This window comes from Acanthaster planci, linkage group LG06 (assembly GCF_054643075.1).
Source record: "Acanthaster planci isolate LZ-2023a linkage group LG06, COTS_SCS, whole genome shotgun sequence".
NCBI lineage: Eukaryota > Metazoa > Echinodermata > Asteroidea > Valvatida > Acanthasteridae > Acanthaster > Acanthaster planci.
In genome coordinates, this window is record NC_141782.1 from 13,210,019 (window position 1) to 13,227,635 (window position 17,617).

The 17,617-nt window shown below is 39.6% G+C and overlaps 2 protein-coding genes across 2 annotated transcripts in view; both read right to left on the reverse strand.

Annotated features, from left to right (window-relative positions):
* The window catches only part of LOC110988664 (uncharacterized), a 63,509-nt gene that overhangs the window by 4,320 nt on the left and 41,572 nt on the right, over positions 1-17,617 (reverse strand). Inside the window, exons 22-37 of the mRNA XM_087138153.1 lie at positions 11,667-11,773; positions 11,316-11,388; positions 10,944-11,036; positions 10,162-10,233; positions 9,725-9,820; positions 9,430-9,558; positions 8,825-8,909; positions 7,817-7,899; positions 7,159-7,317; positions 6,935-6,994; positions 6,258-6,361; positions 5,843-5,909; positions 4,955-5,026; positions 4,526-4,617; positions 3,837-3,915; positions 61-103 (exon numbers count right to left, since the gene is read on the reverse strand). Coding sequence (XP_086994279.1) covers positions 61-103; positions 3,837-3,915; positions 4,526-4,617; positions 4,955-5,026; positions 5,843-5,909; positions 6,258-6,361; positions 6,935-6,994; positions 7,159-7,317; positions 7,817-7,899; positions 8,825-8,909; positions 9,430-9,558; positions 9,725-9,820; positions 10,162-10,233; positions 10,944-11,036; positions 11,316-11,388; positions 11,667-11,773 — 1,414 coding nt within the window. The remainder of the gene's footprint in view (positions 1-60; positions 104-3,836; positions 3,916-4,525; positions 4,618-4,954; positions 5,027-5,842; positions 5,910-6,257; positions 6,362-6,934; positions 6,995-7,158; positions 7,318-7,816; positions 7,900-8,824; positions 8,910-9,429; positions 9,559-9,724; positions 9,821-10,161; positions 10,234-10,943; positions 11,037-11,315; positions 11,389-11,666; positions 11,774-17,617) is intronic.
* LOC147798833 (galanin receptor 2a-like) lies at positions 110-3,807 on the reverse strand. Its single transcript, XM_087138154.1, has one exon. The coding sequence runs from the start codon at positions 1,970-1,972 to the stop codon at positions 953-955; it is 1,020 nt and encodes a 339-aa protein (XP_086994280.1). The 5' UTR covers positions 1,973-3,807; the 3' UTR covers positions 110-952.

Below are 17,617 nucleotides of genomic sequence, written 5' to 3' on the forward strand. Positions count from 1 at the left end.
AAAGTCACTTAGGGAATTCTAGAATGTAGTCATATTCCCTCATCAGTAAATTCCACTCACCTTCCAGTTTAAATTCGGTCGCAACGTCTTCTTCCTCCAAAATCTACCAAAATCAAAGAATTAATGCGTTCAAATGCCAACATTTTCAGTTACCCCCTCTTCATAATAAGCAAAAATACAATAGAAACACATAATCGATTGGGAACAAAATCAAACAATCTGAAATTTAATATGAACGGGAAGACGTCACTGATGAGTAAAATATTCCAACAAACGAATTTTCGCGACAGTACCCGGTAGCTGTGGCGCGTGGTTGTATAGGATAGATAGGGTAGTTTGTTTGTTGGGTTGTTGGTTTGTTTGTTTGCTTGTTTGATGGGGTTGGAACTTTCAGTTCCTTCGGCAAGTACATGTGGAATCGCAGCGTTGCATGAGATTGACGATTTAGACTCTGTCCAAAACCTCTGCAACGCTGTGAATAGAGGTTTAAAAAGAGAAAGGAAATACTCACTTGAATACATGTATTTTCCCGCCCATGGAGTACCAATTTTCTTAGACATACCATTTAAGTTAACAGATTATCACTTTTTAAAATGACGGAAACAGTTCAGTCTGTGATGGGTTTACTTCAATCATATTCCAGTTTTGTTTCCTTGTCTCCAAATTAAAATACACCTTTAGGGATTTAACCAAAGTTGCTTTAATAACGCGTGTTGCAAAAAACTTCGGAAAAAAATATGAATGGGTCGTAAATTCCAAGGATTCAGAGAGGGGATGTTGACCAGATTGCACTCCTGTTTATTGGATGATTTAACTGTTTCATGCAGAATCTCGTAAAACGTCGACAAATTAACAGTAGAGTGTGTATGTGGCATAGATGCTCCTGGCAGAGAGACTAGCCAAATTATTCAGTTCAAAGAAGAAGACCACTGTGAATAGATGCCCATGTGCATCAAAGTGGGGCTACCCCCCACGGTCCTCCAGATGTTGCGGCTGCAGCAGAAGGTACCGTACCAGTAGGGAAAATATCGACGCGATTGTGTCGGCAACATCGACGGCAAAACATCTTTTTCAGTTCCATCTGGAAACGCTTGTACTTGATAAGGTAGATGAGCGGGTTGATACACATATTCAGCAGGACCAGCACGGTGAAGATGTAATGCACGGAGCTATTGAAGTCATACTCGTGGCCCATGTTGTACATGAGATAGGAGAACTCAGTTGGCGTCCAGCACACAGTGTATGAGATGGACACGAAGCAGAGGGTGAGGGTCACATTGCGTTTGGTCCGTTGGAAGAGGTTGTTGGCGTTGGTTCGTCTGCTCCTGGAGCGCAGTGTGATGATGATGCTGATGTAGCTGAACGTCATGATGCTGAGGGGGACGAGGTACTCGCAGCAGAAGAACGCAGTGCCGCCGATGGCTTGCACGGTCAGACTGGGCCAGACCGCGTAGCACTCCCCGTGCGTCACCCTGTGCAGTATCGCCCAGTAAGACTGGTACAGGAGGCCGATTAGCCAGACCAGGCCGCGACCGATGTTGGCCCGCCGGACGGTGAACAGGGATCGGTGCCTCACAGCGTGACAGATGGCGAAGTACCGCTCCAGCGTAAGTAAGAGGAGGTTTACCGTAGAGGCAATGAAAAGTGACCACATGATGTACTCGGAGAACCACAGGCGACATGCTAGCTCGCCCCAGACGCCGTCCCTCTGAATGCTCGAGAACTGCGGACCGAATCGCAGGATGAGAAACAGTACCGAGTCAACCAGGTCTATCATGGATTGGTTCAAGATGAGGAGGTTCGTGGCGGAGCCGAAGGCGCGGCGTCTGATCGTGAAGATCAAGCAGACCAGACCGTTACCTACCATTCCCACGCCGCCTATGAAAGCGTAGATTGCGAGTAGGACTCCGTGGCTGGAACTCGAAACAACCGCTGGTGCAGCGGTTGAACCGTCCGGAGATGCTTGCTCCATAGCGGCAAATCTCCCCCAAGATTGACAAACCGGTAATAGGTATCAATTAATCCCTCTTTAAATGAGAAGGGCAGTGCAATTCTAGTATGTCTGATCTGCTTCTTGTGATGTGCTTAGCCGCTTCTCCCTCTTGCAAAAGTTTGGTAACCTTTTGGTAAGAGTCACAGAAAGGCTTGACGAGAGTTCACAATGTTGTCAGTTTAAATTCTACAATTAAAACTTTGTTCGAAACTCACTAGACAGCTACTACAAACGCAACGGTACGTTGAACTCTTACAGACTAACAAACTGGGCCCAGATAAACCGGTTTCCGATCAGTTCACACCATTTAGTGAAGCGAGTTCGTCAATGTAGATGTGAAGCTTGTGCTCGTTTTCACGTAGGGCCTACTGTGGCAAACACAGCACGTCAGTCAATTTTCCAGAACTTCACAGTAACAGAAGTTAATTTGGAATTATACGCAGCCGATGTATGGCTAGCTAGTCGCAGATCGAGCCTTTTTTATCATTGGGAAATAGTTCTCTCTGCCCCAGAATTCCTGGTTCTCCTGACAGCTTTTGGACGATCTGAGTCAGTCACGTTTTCCTTGGGTCCAAGTAGTGCAGCGTGTCACCATCGGCACAAGACATCAATATTAATTCTCATCGGTAAACTGGAGACTTCGGATGTGAAGGGAGCTAGTTATACTCGCCTTATGTATAAACTCTCCTCGGTGTGTCCTGCAAGAACATACTGCTGATTCTATCAGCTCGTTTTCATTTGCTGATGGGTATCAGGCCACGCAGAGTTTTCGCAGAGCTTTTAATATTTTCTCTTTGGAAATGTCTCTTGATAACTTATAGTTATCTACTGTAGAGAGAACTAATCTATCTCCAGCAGGAGTCCGGCAGCGGGATAGCCCTCTGTTCAATTCTGTCCTCGTCTTGCAAATCGCAGAGTGATTATTTTAATTAATTTCCCGCAAGGTTGGCCAGGCGAAGCAGCTGGAGGATTAGTGTTGAAGTGGTAGTTATGGAAATTGTATTCAGTTCCGCCAGATTGACTTGGCAGCATGGTATAGGCGTTCGATTTTCAGCCTTGACTTGCAGCGTCTACTCAGAGAAAAACTCCTCAATAGTTGCACCGGTCATTGAACCCTTGTAGATGAGAGAAAGTAACTAAAAATGCCAGACTCCTCAAAGCTCTTGCATGTCCGAGGAGGGCGCTGTGGTGAGGGTTTGTCACAGCCAAAAACAAACACAAACACTGTTCTAGGTCATTTAATCCACAAAATTCGCACAATACCAACTTGAGCTTGTTAACGGTATTTCAGATTTCCCATCTCTGTGTGCTGGAGCCTCAGACGCAGGCGTAAAACTTTTAATATACATGTATATTACGTGGCCATGAATCACGTTTACGTCAGCACGGGTGCTAGAACCTGGGAAATTGCGACAAGTGATTAATAAACCAGTGAGGAAATTTTATGTCAGAACTTCAAGTACCCATACTTCAGGGAATTAGTATAGTTGGGATATCTACAAACTTTGAATTTCCAGGAAATTGGAAATGCATCATGAATAATTTCTGGCTAAAAAAACTAGAGTCATCATAAATTTGCCGTCAGAAGTGGAACGTGTGGCGTGTGTCGAGCGACGACCATTAGTCAATCACTGTTTGGTTTTGCCTGGTACCCGGAACATATATGTGCACAAGTAACTAGGGAAAATCGGCCAGTGGTCAACAAAATGGCCGCCCATTGTTTGGATCACCACTGAGTGGTGACGAGATGTATGAAAGTTTGACACGGAAAACTGTTTGGGGATCGTAAAAATAATTCAAAATCTTTCATAAAGAAAACATATTTTTTCTCTTCGATACTTACCGGCTCCGGTCGACCAGAAAACACCAGCTTAAACCTGAGTCCATTCATCTCCGGAAGCAAACGGCGTCTACGAAGTGCCCTTTGAACCCAGACAATTTAAATAACAAGGAATGTTTAAAAAATGCCTACAAAAATTAATGAAATTAATTTAGAAACAGTTGAAAACACTATTACCCCTATTTACGAGAAACATCGTTGAGGCATCTAAAGCGGGTGAGAGGTGTCACACCCCCCCATTAATCCGTGTCGTGGGCAAGATTGGGGTACGTTTGGCAAAAATGGAGAAGAAAGGAAAAGGAAGGGGGAGGTCCTGATCGGGAGATTCATACTGCTGCACTCATGAAATTTGCCGACGGTCCGTCAGTAAATTAATGATGGCAACCCCTCCCTTTAAAATGATCTAGTGACGCCAGTGAACAAAAGTCATTATAACGCCAGCCAGCAATTCAGAACTCTTTACAGATATTCAACACATCCTGAAAAAAAAAACCAGTCCCCTCGTGTTAAATAACTTGTTCCCGTAATTGGCAGATAAAATACACGCCATGTAATGCTACGGGGCTCGTTTAGCCAATGTTTCATCAACAAGTGTCATCTTCCAATCCTTTTAATCATGTACTAAGGGGCCTAAAGTTGAACAAATAGCACGAGCATCAGAAGGTGTAATGATATGTAAAATTTTGTTATACCTTGCTACCAGGGCTGGTGAACGGTCTCGAAGGAACCGACCGATCTCATTGGGAGTGAAGAAAAACAGCAAGTCCTCGTCTGGAAGGCGGCCCTGTGTTAGAGTCCAAACAATAACACCCCAAAGCTTAAATTTCTGCCTTAGACAATACCCACCACAACAAACTTTCCTAAAAAGCAGGGTCAGTTTCATTTGCTAATTGTTGCCTTTGGAAAACATGTATAAGCGTCAACACCTATACGTTTCTATATACCTTCAGGATCGGTATAGTAAAGTGCCGGGCGAGTTTGAAAAGAAAGCAATCTGCACTTTATCACATTTGAAAACCTTCCAATTTTGACGTTCAGTGTGACCCAAGAGGAATTCAATTTTCCTTTAAGGGCCGCTTTATTGCCAAATTTTGATGATACAAAAAGGCATAAGGCCATACCTCTTTAACCATCAGGTTTGCAAGTCTCCAGTATGCTTCTTTGAGACGATGGTTGATCATGATAAACTTGGACTGTAAAAGTAGACATCGTGTCATGCAGAATGGTCAGTCGTTGAAAATAAAATTCAATAAAAAACTTTCGGGGGGGGGCTGATGCCTTTTCAAAAACTCTAATATTTTCAACACTCTAATAAAGAAGAGAACTCACAATGAAAGAAAAGAATCCCTTCTTGGTCATATGCAAAGCAGTGGCTCCGTGGCAAAAGAGTCCAGCAAAGGCTGGTAAGTTTTCGCATAAAATGCCTCTTTTAGATGGCAATACTGCCTCTTGAAGCCAAACTGATAGTCCAGTTTGATGTCTTTTGTTTAGGGTCTTGCATTTTGTTGACAGTCGGGGCTGCATATACCAGGGAGAAAATGAACAAACCCCTGAAATAAACGGTACTCAGCAAGAGGGACATCGTAGTACGCCCATCATGCCAGCGTGCATGTTTGAATAGAATCTCTGGCAACTCAACAAAGACAGCCGGCCAAGTTGAACCCCGACCTAAGTATCCCAGCTGTCGATGCTTACATTAGTTACGATAACGTGTTTCTATTTCATTGTTTATCGTCCGGGACTGATCAGCGATGCTCTCTGTGTCTCTTTACGTCGATATAGAAACCATGCTCAACTGTAGGTATTGACGTCTTTCAAAGGCGCAAAATTCATGATCTTCCTGACTACAGACTCGATTATGGTGCCTTGAATATTCATCAGCTCTATAGCTCCAAGCAATGTAGAAACGAGTACGTATGTACTCGGTTTCGAACACTGTGCCCACCCAGGGAGCTCTTACTCACACGTTTTTACATTTTAGCAATTTTTAAATAGCGCTAATGTCTTGCCTTTCCAGATTCTCGAGCAGCCACACCTTCCCTGGCTTTTGGCACGAGGTACGTAACAAGAATTTTCCTGAAAAAGAACAGGACAAATTAATATAATGTAATATACAGATGGCAACTAAAGCCTCTAGTAGTCTTTAGGCCTAAAAACTATACATTATGCCTAAAAGACTACAGGTAATTTTGAGTTACTTATGGGTAAGTAATATCCATAATGACTACATGCATATTGAAAAGCGAAACTGTAATTATGTTTCATTTTATAAACGCTAAGTGAATCTGTTCACCGAAAATCTGTGGTAAAAAAAGCTTAGTGTTGGGTATGACTCCCTCAAGATAGACAAGATTTCTTGACAGCTTGATTTCGCTGAAAATGAAATGTCAGGTAATGTCAACCGATCCGATGGACATCTGTTACCTGGGGAGCGATGGAATCGCTAATCCCAGCTTGTTCACTGCTTCAGCCGCACTCAATACCGTTTTCTTTTCGGACGCTTTGTGGGAACCTGACGCAAGAATCGCCTGTAGGGAAGAGTCGAATAATAACATGCTTTGACACTTGCGACTTTTAAATACATTTTAAACATTCATCAAATTTAGTCATAACCTTGTGGGCAGCATACACTACTCGAGTTTCAAGACAAGATCCTAAACTGGCTTTAGCATTTTCCCTGGAAAACATGCACCCAGTTATAATTATATTTCTTGTTAAATTACAAATGAGAACAATTTGGGGTTTTGGCCATAAACTCATTCAGACGACACAATTTAGATAAAGATATCCAACTCAAATATTTAGAGAACATGTAATTAAAACCTGCTTTTCTCTGTACAGTGAAACAACCATCCTGTGGTTAGTCAACGACATGCGCACACACGCAGGGTGAAACCGCTGCTAAATGGGTTATTTTGTGGATGTGCCGTGGCCTCACTTTATGCCACTATCACTCTACATGTAGAACAGCCGCAGTCGCTTGAAAACGTCCCCTCCATCCCCTCCACTGAATCCAACAAATAAAGCCTATTGCTTATGGGTTTAGCCTGAATGATCAAGCTGTCGTATAACAAGTCACAGAATCATCGAGAAATACACACTTGCACTGACGGTATCACTTGAAGCGGCTCCATGCTCCAGGATTTGTCTCGTAATTCCACCTCAAGAGAAAACAAACCAGTAAAAAGCAAGTTAAAAGAAATATAAGAAGAAAGAGTCTCGCTGTTTCTCTATTAAATGTGTAAACGTTGACGTAACTCCAGCAATCGGATATTGAAACTTTTGTGGTGAAAAATTTCGTGGTGCACGGAAAGAAACGTTTTACCTCTCTCACGCATCTGTGACCGTGACGCCGGAGAAAGTCAGAGAAGGCTGTCCCAGCCTCGCCGCTGGAGGGCGACTGTAGCCATTGCAGAGCTTCAAGGGGAGCCATTGTCTGAAAAGAGCCGTTCTTCCCTTCTCTCAGAATGGCCTTAGCGACTGTCTATTAACATAACCCATTCCAAAAAGTAAAGGTCTCTACTCTACGTTGATTTTTATCTTATTGTTGTGCCTAAGAAATGGAAATAGCACGCAGTTGAACATTAAAAAAAAATAAAATAAAATAGTTAACTGAACAAAAAAATATACAAGTCTTAAAAAGGTGTTATATCATTTCATGGACAAAACATTACCGAAGTAATTAATCTACAAGTGGTGAAAAAAACTAAAACTTAACTTTCATCCCGCGGACGCATTTTACATATGTTATTTGCAGTGGGGTCAAGATTATACTCGAAATATTCCGAATCGATGGCAGATCTACCGAGGTTTTAACATAAATGTCGAAAAGTAAACTTTTCAAACGGTTCTCAAGTGGTGTGCGTTACGTTGAGAAAATGAGCCACCCATACAATGACAATGTAGGTTTCCACTTTTCAACAACTGATAAAAATAAAATGAACACAAAGGTCTTCATTGCTTCTCTCCTTGATAACACGTACCTCCATGGCTAACGGAACCTTTGCACTTTCTACATCCGGACACGAGGACAGCAGAAGTGCAATGTGAGATGGAAGTAAGTTCTCTGAAATTCAAAGTTGTTTAGGTTTTAACAGCACATTGCAAAAACTGTGGTGTCAAAATCAAAACTTTTGGGTGTTATCAGATGATCACACCATAGGGTGTTAACACCGCTGGTGTTACTTTGCATTTAAAACTGTAACATTAACCACTCTGAACCATTTCAAGATGCTGTTTTTATGTTGGCAGAAAATATAAGATGTTTTAACATGACAGAATCCTATTCAGTTCAATATTCTCGTATTACAGGCCTTTCCAACGATGGCATGTGTTAAAAGGTTTGAAGGGCTGAAACATAGCATTTTTGTTTCTGTAGTAAATTTTATTGGTCAGGACAAAAATACACACGTATTGAATTAAGATAATCTCTGCGACGCATCATAAAATTTAACCTGAAAAGAGCGGGTTTTTGGCCCTACTCACAGCCGGGGGGGGATTCCGCCCCCCTATGAACTTGGCACTTTAATTTGATTTTTTAAAACTTGATATGTATGTAAAAGTCTCTGTATCATTACAAATGTGAAGTTTAAACTCAATCAAACGTAGTTTTGTTGTGGTCATTTGAAGTTCATTGATACATGCGTGCGAGCCCGCGTGCATTGAGCACCGCAGTGGAAAATTTTTTAGATGACCATTCTTGGAGAAATGGGTGCTGCGAAAGAACGTTAGTCAAACTTTTACAAAACTGGTACCAAAATTACTGTAAAGAGTTACTCTGAAACTCCTGAAGGCTAAATTCAAATGCGATATCGGGACAAAATGTTGAGGGCGGGATTCTTCCCCCGGCTGTTTGGGGGTTAAAAGAAGTCTTCAGTTTTGAAAAGGGTAACATCCTGAACTACAATTCGATACCGAAAAAACACTTTTGGAAATTTATTTTATGTTACTTTTGGGTTACGTTATTCGGGTTCACCATGTATAGCGCTTACCGTCTGTATACTTCGAGATCAGTGATCCCACCACTTGCTGAAGAATGGCCGACTTGTGCGTCTCCATGGCATGGTACTCGAGTATCTGCGCCAAAGTAACGACAACACCTCACCAAATCCGTAACAAGATTGTGGCAGAATCGGTTAAAAAGGCACTGGGTTTTCAACAGTGCTACTAGATGATACTGTCCAATAGCGCGTTTGCATGGCTGCCATCTTGCAGGCCAGTGCTTTTGTTCCACAGGCTATGCACAAAGGAGATTTCCCTGTGGAACAAAAGACCTGCCATTCAAGATGTCTACCACCAAAGCCTCCATAGAAAAATGACTTTCTCTGTAAATGTTCCATCGCATTTGCCAATAAAAATCAGTCAGGAAACAAACTGAAAGCAATCTAAATTCACATATTCACGCATTGACCGAAGAAGATTGAGTTTGAAATCAAGATTTCCATTCGGATCATTTCTTTGTCAAAGTTCTCCAGTCTGAGAGGACAACTTGTTTCCACTATTTGGAAATACACAATCGGCATAGGTGTACCAATGTTGTTCCCAATGTGTCTCGCAAGTCAGAACCGTTTGTAAGCTCGGTCTTTCTGGTCTTTACCTCGCTTCGATCATTGGGGTACCGGCAGATGTCGTCATACTGCTCTTGCGCTGTTTCCCAGCGCCTTGTCAAGTGGGTCACCGCCTTAGCAAACTCTCGCTCCAACGTCGGCCGCGTGAACAAGATTCGCTGTAATGAAATACACAGAGTGGTGATCGGTGATCAGCCTACCCGAATTTCGAGTCTCGCTGAAGTTTACATTGTGCTCAACATTTAATTCGGTGTGATAATAAATTAACTGATTTGAGACGAGCTTATGAATTAGAAAACACGACTGACAAGAAAGCAATCTCACCAGCATAAACCGGAACCCGTTCAGTCTCATGCGCCACGCAGGGAGATGAGGCTCGTTCAACTGTTTCCCCTTGATTATACAGTCCTTGTCGAATGCCTGTCACGGGCCAAAAACATTTGCATCTTCTTTGCCTTGGTTCGTTTTCACTTAAAAAGGTTTCGTACTGTTTCACAACAACGCCGAAGAAGGAGGTAGTATGCTAATAGTATGCCTATATTTTTGATAAACTACATGTACCGAGAAACGACTTGCCTGCACCCCCAAATAGTCCTTTCTTGCTATGGTCATCTGTTAACTATAGATAGCTGGCACTGTGATTTCGCTCTGACAAAATGCGTGACGTTCAAGTCTCCTTGTAGTCAAATTCTGATGGATTTGCCAATGTTATGCCTCGCACAAAAGTCGAAACTGTTGTACAAGATAGCTTCCCTTCTTACCTGCCCATAGAGCATTCCACCAAATTGGTTGTCCTGCAGTGGTGTCATTCTTATGAACATTGACACGATGTTCTAAAAATTAAAAAACGAGTCTTTTATTGTTTTGATGACATTTTAGCGGAACGGACAGTGGGTCTTGCTGAAACGCAGTTTTCATTTTATTATGTCGATAATGCGGACACTACTTTTGCTTGTTGAGAATGCTACATATATACTGAATGGGTAAAGTGGATACATTTATAATGTCATTGCATGGCATCGCTCAATTAAACCTGTTATTTGTACCTGATGTAAGCTTACTCGTCTTGGAATACCAGATGATACAGGCCATTCTTTGGATTTGTGCGGAGTGTCAGTGAGTTTGTGCCAATACAAATCAACGCCCAAAACTGCGGTTGGCAGTAAACCTTTGCGACTTAACACTGGAATAAAATCTGGTACAGAGAGTTGTCTGATTACACATAAAACATAACAATTTCAAGTCCCCAGACTAAAGACACTGTTGTCGTGAGTGGGGGCATGCATTTTCATAGCGACCACCATCTCAGGAATGGACCTGCTCCTTCGAGCCCGTCTTACCCATTGGGTTGTGTCTTGTGCAAGGAGTTTCTTTTGTAACTAAGCAAAAGCTTGCTCCGAATCAAGAGGTATGACAACGGCGCCTTTAGCATGGAGAATTCAAATTGCTGTGTTCACATTAATGTAAAGAACTCAGTGTACCATTTTATTCAAATTAAACCCGCAAAAGGCTTGTTCTTTGATGTGATGAAATAGCAACTTACTGTGAGGGAAAGAAACGCATGATTGTAGCCGACCAGAATATTTCGAACAGCCGGACATGAAATCGGCCTTTTGATTGCTAGAACACTCGTCACCTATTTCACGAATAATAGAATACAGACACAGACTGAACATTATGTAAATAGGTCATCTTGGTTTCTCACGTCTAAAGGGAAATGTAAAGGGAAGTTATTTCGACTGACGGTTACTTTGACTTGTCTGCCAGTTGGTTCGCGACTTATTAAAGCTGACGTTTTAAAATTGAAGTCGTTGGTGCTTTAAAAAAATCAAGCACAGTAATTTAAAACATTTTCCACGTGTGTGTAATATTTTACATGTAGCGTGTAGGATTAAAACAGAGAGTGGATCCTTACATGGTCTATAACATCACAGTCGACAAAGAAATTGGAAAGTGTTAGAGGCGAGACTGCACCCGGACACATCTCCCTGTAGACAGAGATAAGCCAAACGACACCAGAAATTACCAACGCACAGGAAAATCACAGTTCAAATTCGACCGACTGAAAGAATGGACGGATTTTCATGAATATTACCCCAATGTCACAAAGATAACTCTTTTTCGAACTTGAGATTTTTAACGCCAGAAACCTTTCATTAAATACATGAATTAAATACATCCGAATATAAAGTGACAATTGAAAACCAAACATTAAATTGCATGAATAAAAATGGCTCCTGGCCGCCATGGGCAGGCGGCAACTTACTGTATATTTGCTGTACTCATCCAGATGTCGTCCAGCGGTAGACCACTGTCGAACTCGTGCAAGAGTTCGTAGCGCGATGGCACGTTAAAGGTCGTTACGGCACGAGCCTAAAAAAGCAGTTGCGCAACATACTTAATAAGGGAAGAATCTTTGATGCTTATACAATTCTCAACTTTCTTTCTTTTTTTCTTTTCCGCCAGGCTTAAATTTAAAGTGACAGACAATTTTCTTTTTGCCAAAACAATTTACATTCTGTATATACATTTTTATAACTAGGGGTATTGTTTGACAAAGACTTGCACAGTTCTGCATAAATGTTCAAATGAAAGAGGAACTCGTTCAAAGTTTCAATTGTCAACGCTAACAATATACTTTGTATTTTGAACTTGTAAACCCAAACCCTAACCTTTATATTTTCATCTTGTAAACCCCAACCCTATCCTGTAAATTTGGAATCCGTCATCCCTAATTTTAGCCCTTAACCTTTGAATTCGCTGACCATATTTCGATGATTTAATTTTTAAGCTCGTCAACCCTAACACTAGCATTTCAATTTTGAACTCGTTAACCCTAACCCTAACCCTCTCCCTTTAATTTGGAATCCGTCAACCCTAACCCCAGCCTTTAAAGTTTGAATTCGCTAACCCTAATTCTAGCCTTTAAATTTTGAACCCTAACCCTATCCTTATTTGAATTTGTAACGCTATTTATTATATTTTGAATTCGTTGACCCTAACCCTATCCTGTAAATTTGGAATCTGTCAACCCTAACCCTATGCTTTAAATTTTAATCCGTAAGCCCAAACACTATCCTTTTCAGTTTGAATTCGGTAACCCTACCCCTTACCCTAAAATTAAATTATGAGTTTGTAAACCCTAACCCTAGCCTATTTTGAATTTGTCAACCCTAACCCTAGCTGTAAATTTTGAGTTTATAAACCCTAACCCTAACCCTATCCCTATAATTTTAATTTTGAAGTTGTCAACCCTAACCCTAGCCATTAAATTTTGAGTTTGTAAACCCTAACCCTAACCCTATTTTGAATAAGTCAACCCTAACCCTAACCCTATCCCTATAATTTCAATTTTGAGTTTATAAACCCTAACCCTAACCCTATCCCTATAATTTTAATTTTGAAGTTGTCAACCCTAACCCTAGCCATTAAATTTTGAGTTTGTAAACCCTAACCCTAACCCTATAATTTTAATTTTGAATTGGTCAACCCTAACCCCAGCGATTAAATTTTGAGTTTGTAAACCCCAACCCTAACCCTATTCCTAAAATTTATTTTTGAATTTGTCAACCTTAACCCTAGCCGTTAAATTTTGAATTTGTAAACCCTAACCCTAGCCATAAATTTTGAATTTGTAAGCCCTAACCCTAGCCATTAAATTTTGAGTTTGTAAACCCTAGCCTATTTTGAATAAGTCAACCCTAACCCTTACCCTAACCCTATAATTTCAATTTTGAATTTGTCAACCCTAACCCTAGCCATAAATTTTGAATTTGTAAGCCCTAACCCTAATCCTATCCCTATAATTTTAATTTTGAATTTGTAAACCCTAACCCTACCCATGAATTTTGAGTATGTAAACCCTAACCCTAGCTTATTTTAAATTGGTAAACCCTAACCCTAACCCTATCCGTAGAATTTTAATTTTGAATTTGTCAACCCTAACCCTAACCATTGAATTTTGAGTTTGTAAACCTAACCCTAGCTTTGGTAAACACTAACCCTCACCCTATCCTTATAATTTTAATTTTGAATTTGTCAACCCTAACCCTAGCCAATAAATTTGAGTTTGTTAACCCTAATCCTACCACTATAACTTTAATTTTGAATTTGTAAACTCTAACCCTAGCCATGAATTTTAAGTATGTAAACCCTAACCCTAGCCTATTTTGAATATGTCAAACCTAACCCTAGCCATTAAATTTTGAGTTTGTAAACCCTAGCCTATTTTGAATAAGTCAACCCTAACCCTAACCCTATCCCTATAATTTCAATTTTGAATTTGTCAACCCTAACCCTAGCCATAGATTTTGAATTTGTAAGCCCTAACCCTATCCCTAATGCTATCCCTATAATTTTAATTTTGAATTTGTAAACCCTAACCCTAGCCATTAGATTTTGAGTTTGTAAACCCTAACCCTATCCCTAGAATTTTAATTTTGAATTTGTCAACCCTAACCCTAACCATTGAATTTTGAGTTTGTAAACCCTAACCCTAGCTTTGGTAAACACTTACCCTCACCCTATCCTTATAATTTTAATTTTGAATTTGTCAACCCTAACCCTAGCCAATAAATTTGAGTTTGTTAACCCTAACCCTACCCCTATAATTTTAATTTTGAATTGGTCAACCCTAACCCTAGCCATTAAATTTTGAGTTTGTAAGCCCTAACCCTAGCCTATTTTGAATTTGTAAACCTTAACCCTAGCCCCATCCCTAGAATTTTAATTTTGAATTTGTCAACCCTAACCCTAACCATTAAATTTTGAGTATGTGAACCCTAACCCTAGCCTATTTTGAATTTGTCAAACCTAACCCTAGCCATTAAAGTTTGAGTTTGTAAACCCTAACCCTAGCCTATTTTGAATAAGTCAACCCTAACTCTAGCCTATTTTGAATAAGTCAACCCTAACCCTATCCCTATAATTTCAATTTTGAATTTGTCAACCCTAACCCTAGCCATAGATTTTGAATTTGTAAGCCCTAACCCTAATCCTACAATTTTAATTTTGAATTTGTAAACCCTAACCCTAGCCATTAGATTTTGAGTTTGTAAACCCTAACCCTATCCCTAGAATTTTAATTTTGAATTTGTCAACCCTAACCATTAAATTTTGAGTTTGTAAACCCTAACCCTAGCCTATTTTGAATTTGTCAACCCTAACCCTAGCCATTAAATTTTGAGTTTGTAAACCCTAACCCTATCCCTATAACTTTAATTTTGAATTTGTCAACCCTAACCCTAGGCATTAAATTTTGAGTTTGTAAACCCCAACCCTAACCCTATTCCTAAAATTTATTTTTGAATTTGTCAACCCTAACCCTAGCCGTTAAATTTTGAGTTTGTAAACCCTAACCCTAGCCATAAATTTTGAGTATATAAACCCTAACCCTAGCCTATTTTGAATAAGTCAACCCCAAACCCTAACCCTATCCCTATAATTTCAATTTTGAATTTGTCAACCCTAACCCTAGCCATAAATTTTGAATTTGTAAGCCCTAACCCTAATCCTATCCCTATAATTTTAATTTTGAATTTGTAAACCCTAACCCTAGCCATTGAATTTTGAGTTTGTAAACCTTAACCCTAGCTTATATTAAATTGGTAAACCCTAACCCTATCCCTAGAAATTTAATTTTGAATTTGTCAACCCTATCCCTAGCTGTAGATTTTGAGTTTGTAAACCCTCACCCTATCCTTATAATTTTAATTTTGAATTGGTCAACCCTAACCCTAGCCAATAAATTTGAGTTTGTTAACCCTAACCCTATCCTTGAATTTTAATTTTGAATTTGTCAACCCTAACCCTAACCATTAAATTTTGAGTATGTAAACCCTAACCCTAGCCTATTTTGAATTTGTCAAACCTAACCCTACCCATTAAATTTTGAGTTCGTAAAACCTAACCCTATCCCTATATTTTTAATTTTGAATTTGTCAACCCTAACCCTAGCCATAAATTTTGAATTTGTAAGCCCTAACCCTAACCATAATCCAATCCCTATAATTTTAATTTTGAATTTGTAAACCCTAACCCTAGCCATTAAATTTTGAGTTTGTAAACCCTCACACTAGCCTATTTTGAATAAGTCAACCCTAACCCTAACCCTATCCCTATAATTTCAATTTTGAATTTGTAAGCCCTAACCCTAACCCTATCCCTATAATTTTAATTTTGAAGTTGTCAACCCTAACCCTAGCCATTAAATTTTGAGTTTGTAAACCCTAACCCTAACCCTATAATTTTAATTTTGAATTGGTCAACCCTAACCCTAGCGATTACATTTTGAGTTTGTAAACCCCAACCCTAACCCTATTCCTAAAATTTATTTTTGAATTTGTCAACCTTAACCCTAGCCGTTAAATTTTGAATTTGTAAACCCTAACCCTAGCCATTAAATTTTGAGTTTGTAAACCCTAACCATAGCCTATTTTGAATAAGTCAACCCTAACCCTAACCCTATCCCTATAATTTCAATTTTGAATTTGTCAACCCTAACATTAGCCATTAATTTGAGTTTGTAAACCCTAACTCTAGCCTATTTTGAATTTGTCAACCCTAACCCTATCCATTAAATTTTGAGTTTGTAAACCTAACCCTAACCCTATCCATAGAATTCTCATTTTGAAGTAGTCAACCCTAAGCCTAACCATTAAATTATGAGTTTGTAAACCCTAACCCTAGCTTTGGTAAACACTAACCCTCACCCTATCCTTATAACTTTAATTTTGAATTTGTCAACCCTAACCCTAGGCAATAAATTTGAGTTTGTTAACCCTAACCCTACCCCTATAATTTTAATTTTGAATTGGTCAACCCTAACCCTAGCCATTAAATTTTGAGTTTGTAAGCCCTAACCCTAGCCTATTTTGAATTTGTAAACCCTAACCCTAGCCCCATCCCTAGAATTTTAATTTTGAATTTGTCAACCCTAACCCTAACCATTAAATTTTGAGTATGTGAACCCTAACCCTAGCCTATTTTGAATTTGTCAAACCTAACCCTAGCCATTAAATTTTGAGTTTGTAAACCCTAACCCTAGCCTATTTTGAATAAGTCAACCCTAACCCTAGCCTATTTTGAATAAGTCAACCCTAACCCTAACCCTAAACCTATCCCTATAATTTCAATTTTGAATTTGTCAACCCTAACCCTAGCCATAGATTTTGAATTTGTAAGCCCTAACCCTAACCCTAATCCTATCCCTATAATTTTAATTTTGAATTTGTAAACCCTAGCCATTAGATTTTGAGTTTGTAAACCCTAGCCTATTTTGAATAAGTCAACCCTAACCCTAACCCTATCCCTATAATTTCAATTTTGAATTTGTCAACCCTAACCCTAGCCATAGATTTTGAATTTGTAAGCCCTAACCCTAACCCTAATCCTATCCCTATAATTTTAATTTTGAATTTGTAAACCCTAACCCTAGCCATTGGATTTTGAGTTTGTAAACCCTAACCCTATCCCTAGAATTTTAATTTTGAATTTGTCAACCCTAACCCTAACCATTGAATTTTGAGTTTGTAAACCCTAACCCTAGCTTTGGTAAACACTAACCCTCACCCTATCCTTATAATTTTAATTTTGAATTTGTCAACCCTAACCCTAGGCAATAAATTTGAGTTTGTTAACCCTAACCCTACCCCTATAATTTTAATTTTGAATTGGTCAACCCTAACCCTAGCCGCTAAATTTTGAGTTTGTAAGCCCTAACCCTAGCCTATTTTGAATTTGTAAACCCTAACCCTAGCCCCATCCCTAGAATTTTAATTTTGAATTTGTCAACCCTAACCCTAACCATTAAATTTTGAGTATGTGAACCCTAACCCTAGCCTATTTTGAATTTGTCAAACCTAACCCTAGCCATTAAATTTTGAGTTTGTAAACCCTAACCCTAACCTATTTTGAATAAGTCAACCCTAACCCTAGCCTATTTTGAATAAGTCAACCCTAACCCTAACCCTAACCCTATCCCTATTATTTCAATTTTGAATTTGTCAACCCTAACCCTAGCCATAAATTTTGCATTTGTAAGCCCTAACCCTAATCCTATAATTTTAATTTTGAAATTGTAAACCCTAACCCCAGCCGTGAATTTTGAGTATGTAAACCCTAACCCTATCCCTAGAATTTTAATTTTGAATTTGTCAACCCTAACCCTAACCATCAAATTTTGAGTATGTAAACCCTAACCCTAGCCTTTTTTGAATT

Bases quoted from the DNA above. Each gene is read 5' to 3' on its own strand.
- LOC147798833 (XM_087138154.1), bottom strand. From the start codon at position 1,972: ATGGAGCAAGCATCTCCGGACGGTTCAACCGCTGCACCAGCGGTTGTT.